Here is a 20157-nt window from a genome sequence, read left to right on the forward strand (position 1 = left end):
CTATCTCCTCTTGGCTATTTGGTAAGTCCTTTTTAGGAAATGATTAGCAACTCTATCATTTCTATAACACAATACCCTCAAAATTGTATTAGGGTCGGTCCGATTCCATTTTCCTGTAGTTGGTGGCATTGGCAACTTCGTTCCATTTTCATTCACACCATTCTCACTTGATAAATTACTTAAATTTTCCAACAATTCTTCGGTACTTGTTCCCATTAATCCTATAACACCTTCCACTACCTCACCTTCCTTATCCACAACACTTTCTGCTATCAACTCTTCACCGCATCTATAAAATTCTTGCTTCAAGCACTGAAAATCCTCTTGAATACTCACATGATCTGACTCATTAAACATTCTTGTTGTTCCACCAGCAAGCAAAACCAAAAGAAACGCGTCATTGCACGTTTTCATGATTTCCTTTATTAACAATGGTTGAGCTCTCTCCGTAAGAATTGCTGACATTAGTTTGATATTATGTTTGAGGATTATCAAAGCGTTGTTGATCCGAGCATTCGCTACGTCCCCGGCATAGAGGCTTTCATAGAAAAAAGAGTTGGAGTCGAAGAAAATGAGACGGTGGGAAGCCACTTCGGAGACGTGCTTGCAGGCTGCTATGATGGAGTTTTCAACTGTTTCAAAGTATGAAGTGGTTTTTCCTTGTGTGTTTTGGGTGTTTGTGGATCTGCGGCCGCGGTCGCAAGGTACCACTCCTTGGGTGAGTGTGAGCGATTTGTCGAGTATTGAGATGTGAGAAAGGAGATAATGTAAGGTGTTGAGACGAATGTAGAGGCGTTGTGTTCCTCGGCTAGTGCATGAATGAGGGTGATTCGCTTCATATATTCCATACATGTGTGGATCTTCGCAACTTACATTGCAAGGACTAGCTATCTTCCATAGCTTGTGGAACTTTGAATTTCTGTTGCACCTTGTCAGTGGAGGAAGAGAAGGAATGTAGTTTTCTTTCAAACCTGAGAGAATTTACATCAAAGTATGGTTGATATCATCAAATGGATTTCAAAATAATAGGTTAACATTTGATCAATGAAACACAAGAAAAAAAACTAAAGTTGTATCAGAGTTTTTGGTCCATTTTTTTGGTTCGAATCCGCAATGCAACATCGATAAGGAAAATGTCACATCATAAAAAATATGCACCAAGGGTTATAAGAAAAAAATCCCGAAAGTAGTGAAAATGGAATACTAAAATTCCGTTTTAGTTAAAATAGGGGACAAAATGTGCATCTAAGCCTTATACGATTTAACTGTACTTACCACATGTTGCAATAAACATGGTGTACTCTCTGAAGATTTTGTGCAATCCATCAACAAGTTCTTGAACTAAATCCTCAGTTATTGCAACCGGAATTTGAAAGAACTCTTGCACAATTTTCTTCGCCAAATTCATCAGCTCCACCACTGATTTCGCATACGGCTCCGATTTAGACTTTGGATTCCATGTCTGAAATGGAACATAACAGCAATTGATAAAGCATGTCAAAAAACAAAACAAAAACTATGATATATTTCCTAAATGCATAATAAGATATTGAAAGATATGTACTGTCCCAGATAAAATTGTTTTACACTGACAACCAGCAAGAGCTCACCAACAAAGCAAAAATTGTGTAACTGCGTTCTATCTAAAAAGTTTTAAACATTATATGGCAGATTGAAGAGTTGTGATTATATAGTAGTGTAAAATAACTTTACTCTGACAGTGCATATCGGATTAATATATTGTATTCTGCTTCCAATAATCTTTAAAATAAAGAGTATCATAAAGATAAAACTTACTTCAGTTTCTTTTGCTCTCTGTAAACAATCATTCCCTCTTTGCAGCGATTCACCGATCCATTTTCTCATTAGGTTCAATACGGTTGAATCAACTTCAAAAGGAACCATCTGTCTTACTACTGTTTTGCCACCATCATCGCAATCGGCGGATTCTTCAACAATCATTTGAACCAATATATCTTCTAACCTTTTAGCCTTCTGCAGTACTATAATTAACTCCACTGTTATTGATTTTATTTCACTAAGATACTGCTTTAGAACATGTCCGTAGCAGTTGTTCAGTGTCAATGCCGCAAGCGCAGCCGCTATCGCATTCCATTTCTTTAATATTGGACTGTAATTTTGTCGCTCTTTCGAAGCCAAATCTTCTGCCTCTTGAGCTAAATGAAGCATAAATTCACTTATGTCTTTCTTTGTTTCAGAATCAGCTGTTTTTGCATTTTCGGCTTCTATTATCTACAATCATAAAGGAAAAAAAAAAAACATATCAATATATTTTCTGCTTCACTTATGTATAATTTGCTTTAAGAACTAGTTTGAATGTTAACGCTATTAAATGTAAAATATATGCATTCTTTAAAACATGTCAATCTGTAAGTATGGTTCTTGTACATCACTTACCATTTCAAATGCATTTTTCAACGATGATCGAACATAATCATCAATATGGTCCTTAGAGGAATCTTCTATAGTTTTATCTCCTTTCCCTTGCCATTCTCCGTCAGATATTGAAACATCTTCTAAAACTTTTGATGCCAACAACAGCACAGGAAGAAGGTTTTCAATTTGTGCAACATTCTCTCCCTTGAAATATTCGTGGTAGGCAAGCAACCTCTTCTCGGCCCAACCCTGCATTGAACCGAGTACAGATGTCAACATCTTAACATACAAAGACTCCTTTTCTTTTTTTACATCGCTCGCCACTTCATTCAACATAGCATGTGAGGCACAAAGAAGGTCAGGTTCGCTCTGTTCACTTGCTACATATTGTTGAAACAGAATCCAAGTGAAACACAAATTGTGAATTGGCCTATTGATCCCTAGCGTCGACCAAGTTTTCTTCATGAGCTCAAGCAACTCGTCGATTTCGTCAAGGACTGATGTTTCATCATCAAGATCGAAAATGGATTGAAGAAGGGAAATGTAGAGGTGAATATTGACAGGAAATCCATTAGCCCAATGGCAAACATTGGTGGGAACACCATCCGGACTTCTCATCGATAAGGAAACCACAGAATTGCTAAAGGTTCTCATTGTTTCTGAGTTTTTGCTCGTGTCTATTGGTTTGAGTTCGCCACTACGGATTATGTCCTTGAGATTCTTGGCAAATGTGTTGGTCTTTTCTACCGGGATTGAAGGGTGTATGAGAAGCCCTGTTTCAAGGATCTTGAGCTGCCGCTTTTGCCACAAATGGTATTCATGAGGATTACTGAATTCTGATGGTTTGAGGTGTCGAAGAAGCTCCAGTGGGAGGATGATAGTTTCTGCTTGCCGGCCAAGCTGTAATTTACATGTTTCGAAATTAGCCAAAAACAATAACTTTTCATTTGTGTCGAGAATGGACACATTTTATGCGGGGTTTTTAATAAAAGGTTCACAATCTGAGTCTTCAAATCAAGGTTTTATATCTTAGTGCGATTACAACGAAACAGATCAAGGTCACATCAGACATATTTGACTTGCACAATATCAACGGTCGCAACACGATCACAATCATGATCGTAGGTTTATGTAATATAAACCTTATATACGTCTATAAATTCATTTCCATTTGCAGACTAAGAATTGATCAGATATCAGAATCCACGACATAGAGCAAAGACATACAAGTGTTAAGAATTTTCCAAATTATGATCTGAAAACACAAGTGGCAAAGAAATCTACATATCTTTCTAGAATTACAACATTTCTCAAAGGGTTCAAAGATTAGTCAACAACTTGTTCAAACAAACATCTGAGAAAACAAGAAGGAATTCATTGACGATTGTACCAATGACCATTGTGCAAAACTATAAAACCACAAACATATATTATATATATAAAGTCCAAAAACAACATTGAGGACTACACCTAGAAAATAGAAATATATCGAACTAAAAAATGCATCAAAAACATACTAAAATGATTCTTACAACCTTCATTCAATGATTATTACTTACAACCTATTATTTCCTTTTACTACTTCCTAGGTCTCTCTTTACTTCTCAAATTTTCCACCTCTCATCATGAGTATGAAAGAAATATTTATAATACACAAGCACGAGATATATCAAAATGAACAATGCATAAAAAACATACTAAAATAATAGCTACAAATTTACGATCTTCGAAGAATCGTTAGCTCGGTGGTAGGAATTTAACATTGTAACCTCAAATTTCCTCGGACACATTTGTTCAATGACCATTTATATCACTTTAATTAACACTAATTTCCTCTTTCCAATTTGTTTAAATTCATGTCATTGTACAAAAAAGGTAAAATATTTTCAAACAATCCTTCAAGGTAACCTAAAAAAAATATATTATTTATGATTAATTACTTACTTGACCAACAAGGGTCCTCATGAGGGTTTTCCTTAACCGGCCATCACTCTGTTCAGACACGCCCATTTGCATCCTCATAACTTCCGCCATAGTCATTACCCTCCGCGGCACAACCCTTGACCGCGGACTACCTTCAGCCACCGGAGAAGAAGGCGTGGACATCGGCATTTTCCAACTGCCTCTCGACACCATTCTCTGAGACAAAGAGGTCTTTAACATCTTCAAACCAAGCGCTCTTTTCACCCTACTAGTCTGTAACACCGGACCACCCGGACCCGGACTCGTCCCTCCGGATCCACCACCTTCGTTTTTTGAATAAAACGTGAGTGCACTCCGGCCACCGAAACCGGGGGCAGATCGACATGCAGTGAAGAAAATCTCGTATGCAGTTTCTCGTATATCATCGTCATCAAGCACGTCAATATCACCAAACGGCCATATAAGGCCATTATTATCGTTGTTGCGGATATCAAGTCTGCGTTTGATGAGATTGAGACAAGAAGAAGATGTTGAAGGAAGAAGAGTCTGATCCGTTGCTTCGAGACGAGGCGAAACGGGGAAAGGAAATGGACCTGGACATGATTCACGTCGTGCATGGTAGAGAGGTAAGGGAGGGTGTTCAGAATGAGAGGAGGTAGGTGATGGGAATGAAGGGAAGGGACCCGGATACGAGTCGCGGCGGGAATGAGTGGCTGTTGAGGGAGGGGAGATTGGTGGGAAAGAAGGTGGCAATGATTCACGGCGGTTGATGTTGTTTTTTTTGGTGGTGGTGGTGGTGTTTGTGCTGGTGAAGCAGTCTGGGGAAGGTGGTTGTGGTGGTGGGGAGATGGAGAGGAAGGGAGAGGATTCATGGCGGTTGTGATTGTGGTGGTTGAAGGGAGGAGGGAGGGAGATGGTTGGAGGGAAAGGGCCGGGGGACGAGTCGTGACGGCGGCGGTTGTATAGACCCATGTGGTGGTGGGAGGGGTTGCATAAAATGAAATGGGAGGTGTTATAGTAATTGTTGGAATTTTTTTGTTTTCATTGTTAAGATGATGATGGAAAAAGGAAAAGGAAAAACAATGAAATGAAAGTGATGGGAAGATGAATTCTTTTGACCGGATGAAAGGGAAGATGATGGATTTCCCAATGTGTGTTAATGAATGTTTCTCATTGCTTAAGAGAGATTGAGACATTAATATTAGTAATTGGGAGGCCGCTTAGAATTATATATTCATATGTAAACAAATAATTTTTTTAGCATTCTTGGTGTTGGCAACATTTATAATTTTTTAGCATTTTTGGTGTTGGCAACATTTTCTTTTGAGCACTCTCTCTAACACTCATTTTTGTTAGGTTGAATTAATTTGGGTCGTATATTTTGAAAATGAAACTCACATAGTCATGAAACTTACATTAATTTTATGAAATAAATGAATGAGTGTTAGAAATAGTGTTAAAGATAATGTTGCTAGTATTTCTTTTGCATAATATACGTAGAGGTTGATGTTCGAACTTCGACTACTTCACTTATACATCTGGTATGAATTTCTAACGATTAATTTACTTAACCAAAACAATAAAAATAAAAAATAAAACACTTATATATAACCCCTTAGGCATTGTGCATAAGTTCTTCACTAATTTTCAAAGAAACTACCAAAACAAGTTGCCAACCAATGCATTTTGATTTCGCTTAAACGATTATGTTTCATTACATTGTAATCAAACATTTAATTTTAGTGAAAGTCCTTGATAGATACATTTTCTATCAAGAAGAGTAGACGTACTCCGAAACAAGGATGAAAGGGGGCACTACTATAATTCTCGGTGTCATTTCTCTTCCCTTTCCTCATGTACTTTATTTAATTTGAGTATATTTGTTTCAAGATTGTTTCCAATTCATTTGAATGTGATCTAAGTTTCAATTTGTTACCCTTGACTTAATTCATTGAATTAGGTTTTCTTTCTAATTCATATCTATCACATTTGAATTCAATCAAGTCTCAATTCATCTAATTCATATACCTTGTGCTCATTAGTTATAGCTCTCTTTATTGCTCTTAGGTTTGGTTTGAGAATTGTCTAGTTTTGTTGTATTAAGATTCAGCATTTGAATCTCTCAAATCAATAGTAAATCTTATTGTTCTTTACATTTTCTTATCTCTTTTTCATAGTTATCGTTACGAGCACAAATCCAATAAGTCAAATTGTTTTCAAACACACTTTCGCTAAAAACTCAATAAATTTTAGCTATGTCACATCCATAAGTACTGTAATCTCAAGGAGATTCGCCAGGAGAAGCAAAGTCTTAAGAAAGATAATATTAAATAGGATTTTGAAAATAAATGAATAAAAACTTTAAATTAAAATATCCAACAAACAAAATAAAGGTCATTGTAGAACTCTATCCCAAAAAGATTTAGTTACTGATGGTAACTAAAGACAAATTCTAAAAGAAATAAAACATACCCTAGAGACTTAGAGTGAGGAGAGGGACTCCTCCCTTGAAGCTCCTAATGTTCGCCTTCTTCTTGAACCGCTTTAGTTCTGAATGAATAATTATGAATGAAAGGAGTGGTAATTATATGAAGAGTTTCCTCCTGAAGTTACACTTAAAACGAGGCTTTCTCTACTTAATAGTTGCAAAAAGCAGTTATGACCCGCTCTCCTCACACGTGGGGTGCATGGTTGGGCGACCAAGTATATTTTTGCCACACTTGGGCCTCATGGTCCATGCTTGGGGTGCATAGATGCTCGAGGCGCCCTAGTGCATTTTTTTTTAATACTCCTCTATTCATGATCAAAACTAACTGAAAATAATTGAAAAACATGTTAAAAATAAAACTTTTTTCCTATATCTATGAAATAAAATAGGAGAAAAAATTGTATTCTAATATTTATAGCATAAAAATGGAGAATAAAATGCTTCCAAAATTTATGTTGGGCAGCTATATATGGAACACCACAATCTAACACACGAAAGATAAATATAACAAGATATACCAAGATAAATAAAATATATAGAGAAGATATATCATGTCCAGTGGCGGAGCCAAAAAAAAAAAGTTAGGGTGGACTATTAAAATTAACCGTTGAAAAATTGTTTAAAGCCTAGCAAAATAGACCTATAATTAAATTATTTAAATTTTTCGGGTGGATCACTACACCTCTTGCGGGAATTTGGATCAACCGAAATCTAAAGCCGACATAAATTTGTATAAAATCTCAAAAAATAGACCTAAAAATGAATTATTTAAATTTTTTGGTGGGCCACTACACCACTTTGCGGGAATTTGGATCAACCGAAACCTAAAATCGACACCAAAATTGTATAAAATCTCGCGAAATAGACTTATAATCGTTGATTTTTTTAATTTTTCTGGGTGGGCCAGCCCATGAAGGGCTCCGCCACGGATCATGCCAGTGGGTCCGTAATACCTTTTTATTGTGCTAATGCGTATAAATTACGAATAATATATTCTACGAATTTTTTATTAAAATTATATTGATTTAATTTGAATTATATATATATTTCACTTTTATATTGTAAAAAACTATACTTATCTTTTAAATGATACTAACAGTATGACAAATATAATATATTTTATGTGTTCAACCTCAAACATTTTTCTGTGTAATTGTGTTTGATTACAACTCTCATGCTTTTGTGCCTGAGCATAGGAAATCTCTTGCTTGTGCATTTGAGTTTTTGGAAGTCTCTTGCTTGTGTGCGTAAACATTTGTAATCAGATATTGATTTTAGTGAACTCTCCTTGGAAGTGCAAGGGGGACCAGACTACTTCTGGATTTTGAAAGAAATATGTATAATTGTTTTGTGTCTTTCTCTTTTCTCTTTATCTTTACATTATCCGTTGCATTAGACTCTGAACTTTGTTCTTGAATCTGAACTTTATCAGACTCTGAACATTATACTTAGTTTAAAAAGAAGAAAAAACAAACACAATTGTTAAGTACATGTTGAATGAGAGAGAGAGAGAGGGAGAGAGCGAGGGAGGGAGGGAGAGAGGGTGGGAGGTTTCTGAATGTGTTGGAAAACACAAGAAATCAAAGGTTTTAAATGTGTTGACCATATTTTAAAATGTTTTCATTACACATAGGTTAATTTAAACCATTTTCTTTTGTTAATTTAAAAATCATATTGAGAGAGAGAGAGAGGAAGGGAGAGAGAAAGAGAGTGAAAAAACATGTAAATGTGATTATACCAGGGGCGTATATTAGCTAAGATAAGGGTAATTACTTTAGTGAAATTCGACAACAGATTTGTAAGGGCTAGTTAGAGATTGATTCATAGATCAGGATCAACTAGAGGAGGTGTTCATGTGCCACATAGCACACATATGACCTTCCATAAGCCTTCCTAAGACGTTGAATTTGGTTAGTGGGCCATTTGAAATGGGTGGTTGTATGGACCGAAATCCAATTTTGAACAAAGTTCCCTCAAGTCATTATTGTTATTATGACTTAAGGGATTTGTCTGCGTTAATAGTGACAAGGCTGACTGACGACAAATCATCTTATATTAGCTAAGCTTAGGATAACTGCTTTTGTGAAATCTGACAACATATATGTAGGGGTTAGTTAGAGGTCGATTCATAGATCAATATCAACTAAGGGAGGTGTTCCTGTGCGTCAGGGCACATATATGACCTTCCATAAGCCTTCTTAAGACAGTGTATTTGGTTAGTGGACTATTTGAAATGGGTTGTTGTATGGACCGAAATCCGGTTTTGAACAGAGTCCCCTCAAGTACTTATTGTTATTATGACTTAAGGGATTTGTCTACGTTGATAGCCACCAGGACGACTGACGAAAAATCATCTTACAATATTTTTAATATTTTTTTAATCATTTTAGACATGATTTGACCCAAACAAGAGAGTTTTCAAGAACGAGTGAAATTCCTCGCAAATCTTTTGTTGTAACTAAGTCACAAATCTTGTCTCAAGTTTTAACCCTTATTGTCTCTATTTTATTTATTTTGCAGTTAGATGGAATATTTTAATAGAACTAGTTATGATTTGAAACTATGTTTGGGATTGCTAATTTGGAATTATCAACATTCAAAGTTTTGGGTGGGGTACTAATAGAAATTGTTTAACCAAAAAATGAAAAAGTTGAAAAATATAGATAAACCATAAAAAAGGGTCTAAAAAAATTGAAAGTGAAAATCAAGAGCCGAAATTGGTCTCATAAAAAATAGACAAAGATAAAAAATAAAATAAAAAAGTAGTTATACTAGTACCCGTCATGGTTTGGTGCAACGAAGATAGGTTTTTTTTTTTTTTTTTGAGAGGACGAAGATAGGTTGATAATGCTTCATTAATTAGGAATCATTAGGTTGAAATCTAACTTAAAGTTCTTTTGTTAGCCTACTTTACCTAATGTATCTCAACTAACCTAAGTCACATTATAACCCTGAAAGACCTTTAAAGTGTGTAGATAATATGATCTTCAATGTCTGTTTAGAATTGCTTCAAGTTCACAGCCAAATGCATTCAGATGACAACTAGAGTGGGAATATTTTGTGACCAACCCTACTGACTTTAGGAGATACATACGTTTATCTTGGAAAAGAGTGTGGTTGTGAATATGAACTATCTCTCTAAGTATGTCTCGCTTGCATGGAAGTAGCAAGTTAGTCAAGCCTAGAAAAGGAATGGATGATTATTTGAGAAATCTCTTCGGAAAGGTATGTTCTCTAAAAACATTCAAGTTGTTTTTAGAAATTTTAGACATGGTTTGACCGAAATAAGAGGAGTTTTGGCTAACTTGTTTATGGTGTGTAAGGGATATTTTGTAGTTTTTTCATATCGAGTCATGTAATTCTAGTTCTTCAATAACCAAACAATTGTTAGGTATTTTTGATGTATATTCCATTGAAAAAATAATGTAATTCGACAAACCAAGACACCCCATTAAGAACATGGAAGACATGAAATGAAGATTCAAAAGGCCTCTGAAGACATTACTATTTGAGAAAATTCTATCCCAGGTCCCATGATATGTTTGAAATTAAAGTGCTCGCATTAAGGCCTCTAAAATCACTCAATAATACAAAGGTACTAGAAAGCTCAGGTACTAGAAAGGATTTGTCCCTATACTACAATGGAGAAACTTCTTAGCTAGCCTTAGGGAATCATCTTGATCATGAATCACAAGAATCACAAACGTTAGCCATAAATGCATCACTAATGAGAAAGGTGTCATCTTCATACTTTAGATGACACATAGAGATCATATGCTTCCTGATCCTAAACCCCAAAAACTCTAAAAAATCCTCTGCCTTTATGAATATTAATATCATGATTTAGGCACAGATATGAAGACATAAAGACGCCTTGACAAAATACACACATATATTAAAGAAACTGCCTTATCATAGTAAAATCCAAGAAACTCCAACTTAGAGTTCTCAAAATTCATCTTTAGAATGAGACACTCTCTCCCCTATTTCCTATCTATTTCAATAATTTCATTTGCATTCAATCTATACAGAGATCCCAAAAGAGAAATAGGCCTAAAGTCCTTGAAGGAAAGGTGAGAATTGAACTTTGGAATCAAACTAACAAAGTATAGAAGAAGAAATTCTTAGGGTGGTTACCATGGACATGGAACTACTCAAACCACTACTAAAAAAACAAAAATTAGTGAGGAAAATTTAGTGAGGGAAAACATCAAATCCCTCTCTAATTCCGTCACTAAATTTTACGACCAAAGAATATGTGAGGGATTTTATTTTTTCTGTCACTAATTTTCCTCCCTAATTTTGCTTTTTCTGGTAGTGAACATAGTACTTACATCCTCTTTCACCAAGGACCAAAACATCTTTAAAAAAAACGGAAATGAAATGATCACAACCTAGTTCCAAACTATTACAATTTCTTTTATGAAGTGTAGACGAATTGATATTTATAATTTTGTGCGGGGCTTGTTTTTCTCTTCAAAACAGTTGAATATTTTTATGTAGGGAAAGAAAATAATATATACCAGAGTAATTAAATAAATATATAATATATGTTGGTGTTACCTCGTAAATAAATATCAATTTTGAATGTTTTTACATTTAAGATATAATAAATATTTTTCTAATAAAATATATACTTTTGGTATTTATAATATTAAATTAAGCAAGTAATTACTACGACCATTTAAGCTTCTTCATTTATTTCTTAGCTAACGCACACAACAAAACAAAAATAAAAACACAAAGTCAAACGTATTTATCCATATTTTGAGCCATGTACATTTGAATTGTTTTTACGCGTATCTAAGATGGGAAAAGTGTTTTTACTAAACAAGTTTGGTCCTCGATTGAATTTATCTTCTGCCTTTTAGTTTATTCATAAACTAATTACAAACCCGTGCGAAAGTTCAATAACGTATTCGATAAAAAAAATCTTTGAAAGAAGAGATGTTAAAACGACAGAACATTGTGATTCATCATAAAATATGTATTGGCTGATTAAGAGAGCATATAATCAGTTTATGAGATTAAGAATTGACATAATATTTAGGATGAAAACTATTGAAACCAATAAAGGAATCAATGATGTGTGAATTTACATATTATCCAAAATTATAAAAAAGAGTTTTGTTGTAATACCCATATTTACATCAAATGAAATCAAGCAAAGAAGTAGCATCAGTGAGTGAAGATAATCTAGTCTAGGATTAAAGTTAAGGTGATATGTTGAAAGTGTGGATCATGAACACCAAATCTTTATTTGGAAACGACTTGAACGTGCATATTTTTAGGTGGCTTCTCTAGATAAAAAATTAACTTATCACCTACCTCTAACACATGTTCTCGGCAAAATTTGAACCATTGGCCGCCTAAATATTTTTTGTAACTTCTTCTCTTTGCCGTTATCAAGCGACACTTATACCTTTTTTGAACTTGTTTGTCTGTGATTGTTTTCCGTGTTCCTTTTAGAAATGTCATTGATATCTCATTTGAGAAGTGCTAGGTACAAAACAAATTGCAGTGTTAATTAGAAGTTATATATATGTACATTTCTAAAACATTTACCAAAGCATTGTAAAGATTTACTGCAGGAAAATAACATGTTTTATTTTTCTCAAGAGATTAGGAAAACAACATTACAATTAACATGATACTAATTGGAACCAATGAAGGAACCAACAATGTACAGATTAACATTACATAATAGTTAGGTTTATAAAAGAGATTGCAAGTTTCTAGACTAACCAAAAAGGAATTTTTGCCAATACTTACATCAGACAAAATGAAAAGAACAAATGACATCCCAAAGTCAAGATAGTTTACGAGTACACTCCAGAGCGATACATCAAAATAGTAGAAGTTAAAATAGTTCAACAACAAAGATCTACTTTGGAACAACTCGAATTTGCAAGTTCTTCTATGACTTTTCGAGATCAAAGATGAGCTTACCACCTTCTTCCATCACTCGTTATCTGCAGAAATTGAACCACTGCCCACCCAAGTAATTTTCATAGCTTGCTCTATCGGCGGTAATGAGATGACAGTTATACTGTCTCTATGTCTGGTCATCAATGAGAGTGATTGTTTTGCGCTTTCCTTTCAGAATTGTTCTTGACGCCTTGTTTGGGAAATGCTAAACAGGAAAATAACTGCAATATTAGTCTAATGCATATTTACATGGATAAGATGTATGCGAATATAGTTACATATAATTTATAAAATAAAGGTAGCATAACTGATTTTAAGCTAAAGAAAATGTAACATGACTTCTAATTTATCATCCTATTATCTTCATATAAAGTCTAGATAAATGCATGCATGTACATTATATGCACCTCGTTGAACAATTAACATTGTTGAAACAAATGGAAATTAAGCATCACTTCCGCATGTGCATATATAGCTAGCACCATTTGACATTGATGTCTTCGAAAATTTGGTGCAAATCTCATAATACAATCCAAACTGTTTATGATTGAATTTAGTTGTTTTTCAAATACTGATCCAATATGTTTCCTAACACAAATTATGCAGATGAAATAAAGAATAATGCAATATGTATTTTTAATTTGTGCGTAAAAAAACTCAAAGCATGTTTGTGCTTAAAAAAAAAGCAGACATTGACTAAGTTTATAAATTCAGCAATTGGCCTAACATATGACAGTTTGGAAAAATCGTTGTACGAAGTACGTTGAAAAGAATTCGAACTCTGACTTAAGTTCTAACTGAAGTTTGACTCTGAGCTTGAGAAGTGTTAAAGTCACGAAAACAGTTCAAGAAACATGGTCAAAAAACAATCAAATTGGATTGTGAAATAATAAGTTACTCTAACACTGTATTGTGAAATCATAATGCAAACTTACTAAGTCTTAAACTTCTCAACAACCGGATGATGTAGGTTGATGAGCAACCTCGAACCTGACCAATTGTTACATATATTTGGGTTGCCATTGACTACAAAATGGAAGCAAGGAACTCAAAGTAAATAGATGGTAAATGATAAATCTACGGAGTATTTTTCCTATAGTGTTACATCAACTATATTCCCACTTCATAAGGAAAGACATTTTTCGGGTCATTATCAAACTTATACAAAATTCTATCATCTGATGTTGACAAAATAGAAAATAATACCTTTTCTATTTAGCAATATTTAGTTTTTTTGAATAAGAAAAAGATATGCATAGTTTGTTACGATATTAAGGTACAATATATATATATATATATATATATATATATAAAAGATAAATATAATTTTTTTAGGCATCTATACCTTTTATATATATATATATATATATATATATATAACATAAGCATAATTTTTTTAGGCATCTATACCTTTTTTGAAGAAAAGACATATACAATTTTAATTTTAATTAAAATCAAAATTTTATAAAAATTATGCTCATTAGCGTAACAAAAAAATAGACACACATAAAGTATTACTCTAAACGCTAATATGTGTGTCTGTATATTTGCGAGGTTGAAGAAAGAAAATAAAAATATTCTGTATCATTAAATGATAGCGTAAATAAAAATATTTTTTAGGTTGTTATAATTAAACGATATTTAAATTAAATATATAAGTGATAAAAAGATAATAAAATTTCTTTGAAAAAAAGGTAATAAAATTAAATGGAACCTCCTTTAAAAAATTAAATGGAACGGCTAAAAAAAATTAAATGAAAGGAAAAAACATATTGAAATATAATATTTGAAAATAAAAGAAAAGGTTCCCAACGTGAATTGAAGAGAGATGATTGTGAAATAAATTTTCGAGAAATACTTTTTTGAAGTAACATTCAATAACTTTTGGCTAAACCTCATTCCATTCAATTTTATGCATTAAAAAAAGTACCTTTTTTAGTAAATACTTAATTGATATTGTACTTGGCCTAACTTCTTCTTAAAAATATAGAGAAGTTGAAGAAAAAAAAACGGGTCAAACTGTATTTTAATCTCCCACAACGACAGTGTAGAAGCAACTGAATTTGTGAGAAAAAAATTGGAAAATAGTTAAAAATAAAAAAATTGGAAAATAGTCAGAAGTTTTTAAAAATATGAAAATTGGAAAATAGTTAATAAAAATCGGTGAGGTAGCACTCAACCAAGCAATACTAAAAAAAATTATATGCATTAGCGTAACAAAAAACAGACAGACGGACATAAAATATTACTTTAAACGTTAATGTGTGTGTGTGTATATTCGTGAGGTTGAAGAAAGGAAATAAAAATATTTGGTATCATTAAATGACAATGTGAATAAAAATACTTGTGAGGTTGTGATGATTAAACAATATTGAAATTAAATATATAAGTGATAAAAAGATAATAAAAATCTTTTAAAAAAAGATAATAAAATTAAATGGAACAGTTCAAAAAAAATAAAATAAAATAAAGTTAAATGAAAAGAAAATATATTGAAATATAATATTAAAAAATAAAAGAAAAGGTTCCTAGCGTGAGTTGAAAAGAGGTGCTTGTGAAATATATTGTCGAGAAGTAGTTTTTTAAAGTAGCATTCAACAACTTTTGGCCAAAGCTCATTCCATTCAATTCTATGCATTAAAAACTGTTCCCTTTCTAGTAAGTACTTAATTGATATTGTGGTTGACCTAACTTCTTTTTAAAAATGTAGAGAAGTAAAAAAAACAACCGGGTCAAACGGTATCTTAATCTCCCACAATGGCAGTGTAGAAGCAACTGAATTTGGGAGAAAAAATTGGAAAATAGTTAAAAGTATTTAAATATATAAAAAATGGAAAGTAGTTAAAAAAAATCGGTGAGGTAGCACTAAACCAAGCAACACTAAAAAAAATTATATGCATCAGCGTAACAAAAACACAGGAAGACGGACATAAAATATTACTCTAAACGTTAATGCATGTGTAAATATTTGCGAGGTTAAAGAAATGAAATAATAGTATTTGGTATCATTAAATGACAGTGTGAATAAAAATATTTGTGAGGTTGTGATGATTAAACGGTAACAACTAGGGTACCCATGGAAGAATGGTGGGTAATTTACCCCAACCAATACACATTAGCCACATAAGCACATTTTTAAGTGGTATCCATGAACTATCTTGACCCCACCAACAAATTGCTCATTTTCATTGGTTGGTGGGTAAATTACCCACCATTCTTCAAAGGCAATCTAGAAAAAACCTGATTAAACAATATTGAAATTAAAATAATTGATAGTGGGTTTGACCTAACTTCTCCTAAAAATGTAGAGAAGTTGGAAAAAAGCCGGATCAGGCGATACCTTACTCTCCCATAACGGCAATTTAGTAGCAACTGAATTTGGGTGAAAAATTGAAAAATAGTTAAAAAATAAAAATTATAAAAGTTATTAAAAATATAAAAATTATAAAATAATTAAAAAAAAATAGTGAAGGGCAAAATGGGAAATGCACCCTAAAATGATGAGATGGAATTAACCACACCCCATCAATAGGAAATTACTAAAATGCCCCTCCAAGGAGCAAAATGGTAAAATCCTAGGGTCTTACTTTTATAATATAGTAAGTAGATTCTAACATAAGATGGGTCGAGGATGCTTTTGCAACTTTATTACATTCAAAGATTATAGTGAAATCTCTCAAACATTTTGGGATCAATTTACTCACGTTTGTTAAAAAAGGGTAAAATTTAAAAAGCGAAATGGACATTTTGAGGCTCTCTTGCTTTTCTCCCTTGAGGCCTTTTGGTTGTCTGGTCTAGCTGCCGATGTTGTTGGAACCTTCAACTTTTTGCCCGCTGAAATGGCTATGGCCGGAATTATTCCAGTGCCGGTGGCTTTAATAATTGCAGGTTCAACTTGTTCAAGTAACCACCCTATTGTTTCCCCATCAGACTTGTGACCAAGATCTCTCAGAAGATCCTAGATGCACACGTTGCTGATAGTGTGACTCTTCGGACACGTCCCTCCACCTTCGTGTGACGATCTTCTGAGGCTTTCTTTGCAGTCGGCACTGTCATTTGTGGTTCCAACAGGTTCAACGTCTGTTTTTCCATCCTGAGCAAATATTAATAAACAAAAAAATATATAGATTGAGCTATGATCAAAACAAAAAGATTTAATCTATGAAATTCTGAAGCAGGATAAGAGAAAATAAAACTTACGGCCTACTATGTGTTTTGGAGAGTGAAAACAATTGAGTATGAGAGATTTTGATGCTATTGTATGTGGGGTGAAGCTTTCAGACACGCATCAAAAGATTGGAAACAAACCCTAACAATAGAAGAGAACCCTACTTATACGAGTGTAAATGGGTCAGACCAACCAGGGTCTATAATCGAGCTTTCTTTAAGCCCATGTCAATCAATAATTTTCTAATATTGTCCTCTTTAAAAAAAAAAAAATTAATATGGTATGATAAGACTAGAAAACTTTTTTAAAACTGATGCATTTAAAAGAGGCCATCGAGTTGAAGGATTTGTGGGAGAGGCTGCATGAGGGGTAGTGGGAGAAACATAAATATTGGGCTCGGGTGGGACATACACGGTAGGTTTAAGAGAGACAATATCAGGCAGGGTAGGCATATTGATATGAAGATGGTCTAGATGTGCGTTTGTCCAAACCAGGAGAAAGATCATGGAGAAAACATATGGACCTAGTGACCCGAGGTGGAAGAGAGTGTAAATGGGTATTAGACAAAAGGATAGAGTGTGGGACTTGATTACCTAATACCAATGACGACATGTGGTTTATAATATAGAATGTCGTTAGAACATCATCCCACCAAATATGAAACGAAACATTGCTATGAAGTAAAAGTGTTATAGTAGTTTCAATGAAATGCTGATTTTTGCGCTCGGCTACCCCATTTTGTTGAGGTGTATGAGCACAAGAAGTTTGTTGAAGATTACCATTACAAGCCACAACATTTTGAAATCGGTGCAACAAATATTTTTTGGTGTTATCACTAAGGAAACACCGAATAGACACTCCATAGTGAGTTTTAACTTCATGATAAAATTGTTCAACAAGAAACTAGCATCAGATGAAATATAAATGATTGTTGTGATTCTTTTAACGAAATAGTTTTTCAAATTGACTGATTAAGTAATTATACAAATTCAGAGTTGTTTGATAGCATCAGATTTATATCTAGAAAGGAGAATTAGAAGTACAAAAAACTCAAACATGTACTGAAGAAAGAAAACTTAGTAACATATAATTTTTTTCTATTTAAGTGGGTGTGAGTATTAGACATAATTCTTTTTTTGTTGAGACCCATAGCTTTTAGAGGCCCGACTTGGTTGAGCTGCTTGCACACCCCCAAGGTCGGGTCTGATGACGACTACACAAAAGAGATAATTTCGACGACAAAATGATTCGATGAAAGGTTAACGACTACATGAACAAGGTGGAAAGAAGAAGTTTTGATATTGGAACAAGTGAAATTAGACAAGGATTGCAAAACATGAGAATAGTCTAGCAAACCTTCAGACAATAAAGTTCGTTCTTCAAGGATTCCAATAGCAATCAACCATGAGAATATGCGTGGTTGCTAGAAAAACACACTCACGGAAACTGAAAGGAGATTTGATAGGCTTAAGAGAAACTTGTCTTTAGAAAGTAGGTCCAACTTAAATTTCTAGGTTTAGGGTTTGGTATGTGAAGGATTTGTCACCATGATGAACCAATAATCCCAAGGCGCTTTATTATTATTATTATTATTTTCATTCAATTGAAAATCCAAACTTTTTAATCTCAAACTTTCATCTAATCATTATTTAAAGTTAATTGAATTCATAACTCCCAGTCGAAACAATACTCTTTTTGCTACTTCGGTAAAACCGTGCGCTTGCGGATTTTACACATCACAAGGCTAGTGTTTAGATAGTCTCTACACAAATATGCTTAGTCTCTAGTTGTCTTAATGGGCTGAATATTCCTATCAACTAATTCACCAAAATTACTACACAATCAAACCGTCAAAATGACGAATAATTAACGTCTCTAAATAATTATTCCATCTCACTAGTAACTTAGTAAAAATAATCATTCCCACTTAAAATAGCAAAAATAACTTTCTCAATAAAATTACGGATTTACCCTTTCTCACCAAATGACCAAAATACCCTTGAGTCTAAAATGACTAAATTACCCTTAGCCAAAATCCACTGATCCCAAATAAAATACACATTGAGACAAATAATCATATACAAGCACATATAAACACACATAATAAATAATTAAAATATATACTATATATAAAGAAAACTACCCTTTTTAGCACTTTTGGGTTGGATTTTTCTTTTCAAAAATACCCTTAATTTTCAATACAAACAACACATGTAACAATTAGACAAGAATAAATTTTAATATTAAAAAAAATGTAACAAACGTGAGCAAAAAATGATGTTAAAGATTGGACTTTAAATCCTCTAAAAAAAAATTAGTAACAAACATGAACAAAAAAAAATGTAAAAGATTAGACTTTATATCCTCTAAAAAATAAAATAAAAAAGATTAGTGTCATACCCCATTTTTTGTCCAATTTCAACTCATTTTACTCGTTTTTTAAAGCGAAGAATTTTTGTCGCTTCAGACGATATTTCGGCAAAGAAATTACTTTGAAGTACCTCATTTTGGTTCCAAAAACGATAGTTTTTTTAAAGGTTTTTTTTATTATTTATTTAATTTACTTATTTTTTTTTTTTATAATTTGTCTTTACATCTTTTTTATTTATTTTATTTCGAATTTCATTTATTAATTTTATTCTATCGTGTTTTACTTATTTTTTATTTGTTTTTTTTTAAGTTCAAATAATTGTCCAACAGATATCTGTTAGATTACATAGGATACCAAACAGGGCCATTTTTGTCTAGTGAAAATTCACCTAAACCCTAATTCTCCACTATTTATAGACTGTCCAATCATTGGATCAGAGAGGCTACACAGATTCCAAGAAAAATCACGGCACCTTCATACCAAATCATACAAACCCTAATCATAATGTTAATTCGTCAACTAATCTGCTAAAAGCAAATGAAATCTAATCCTTCATTGAATATAAAAGGACCTTTTTTAGGAAAATTCTTCATGAGCCCTCTATGCAAACCACCTGCAGCTTTAAGAGCAACACTGATAGACTTATCACGAATACCATTCAACGAAACAAAACCCACAATGGCTTCCATTTTTTCCCTTTTTTAAGATTATTATTTTTAACATTGTATTTGCACAGACAGATTCTTAGTTACAATATAATTGAATGTTTTGTTTGCAATCAATATGACCCGTGCGGCAGCACGGATGCAAGGTCTAGTTAACTTCATTAACCAAACTCTCATACATATTAGCTACATACATCAAAGGCAAGGCGAAATTGGG

At 33.2% G+C, this 20157-nt stretch overlaps 1 protein-coding gene across 1 annotated transcript; it reads right to left on the reverse strand.

Moving 5' to 3' along the window:
* On the reverse strand, window positions 1-5292 carry LOC25496282 (protein unc-13 homolog). Its single transcript, XM_013596562.3, has 5 exons — window positions 4342-5292; window positions 2419-3297; window positions 1798-2253; window positions 1276-1462; window positions 1-971 (listed from the first exon to the last, which is right to left on the reverse strand). Exons 1-5 carry the CDS (start codon window positions 5290-5292, stop codon window positions 1-3), a joined length of 3444 nt encoding a protein of 1147 aa, XP_013452016.1.
* Between the last annotated feature and the right edge of the window lie 14865 nt (window positions 5293-20157).

The sequence above is a fragment of the Medicago truncatula genome, chromosome 6 (assembly GCF_003473485.1).
Source record: "Medicago truncatula cultivar Jemalong A17 chromosome 6, MtrunA17r5.0-ANR, whole genome shotgun sequence".
Taxonomy (NCBI): domain Eukaryota; kingdom Viridiplantae; phylum Streptophyta; class Magnoliopsida; order Fabales; family Fabaceae; genus Medicago; species Medicago truncatula.

Excerpts from the sequence above, each read along its gene's own strand:
- LOC25496282 (XM_013596562.3), bottom strand. The coding sequence starts at position 5,292 with ATGGGTCTATACAACCGCCGCCGTCACGACTCGTCCCCCGGCCCTTTC. Across the intron at positions 3,298-4,341 it reads TGAGGACCCTTGTTGGTCAA|CTTGGCCGGCAAGCAGAAAC; the intron begins GTAAGTAATTAA and ends TGTAAATTACAG. Across the intron at positions 2,254-2,418 it reads TGAAAAATGCATTTGAAATG|ATAATAGAAGCCGAAAATGC; the intron begins GTAAGTGATGTA and ends TTATGATTGTAG.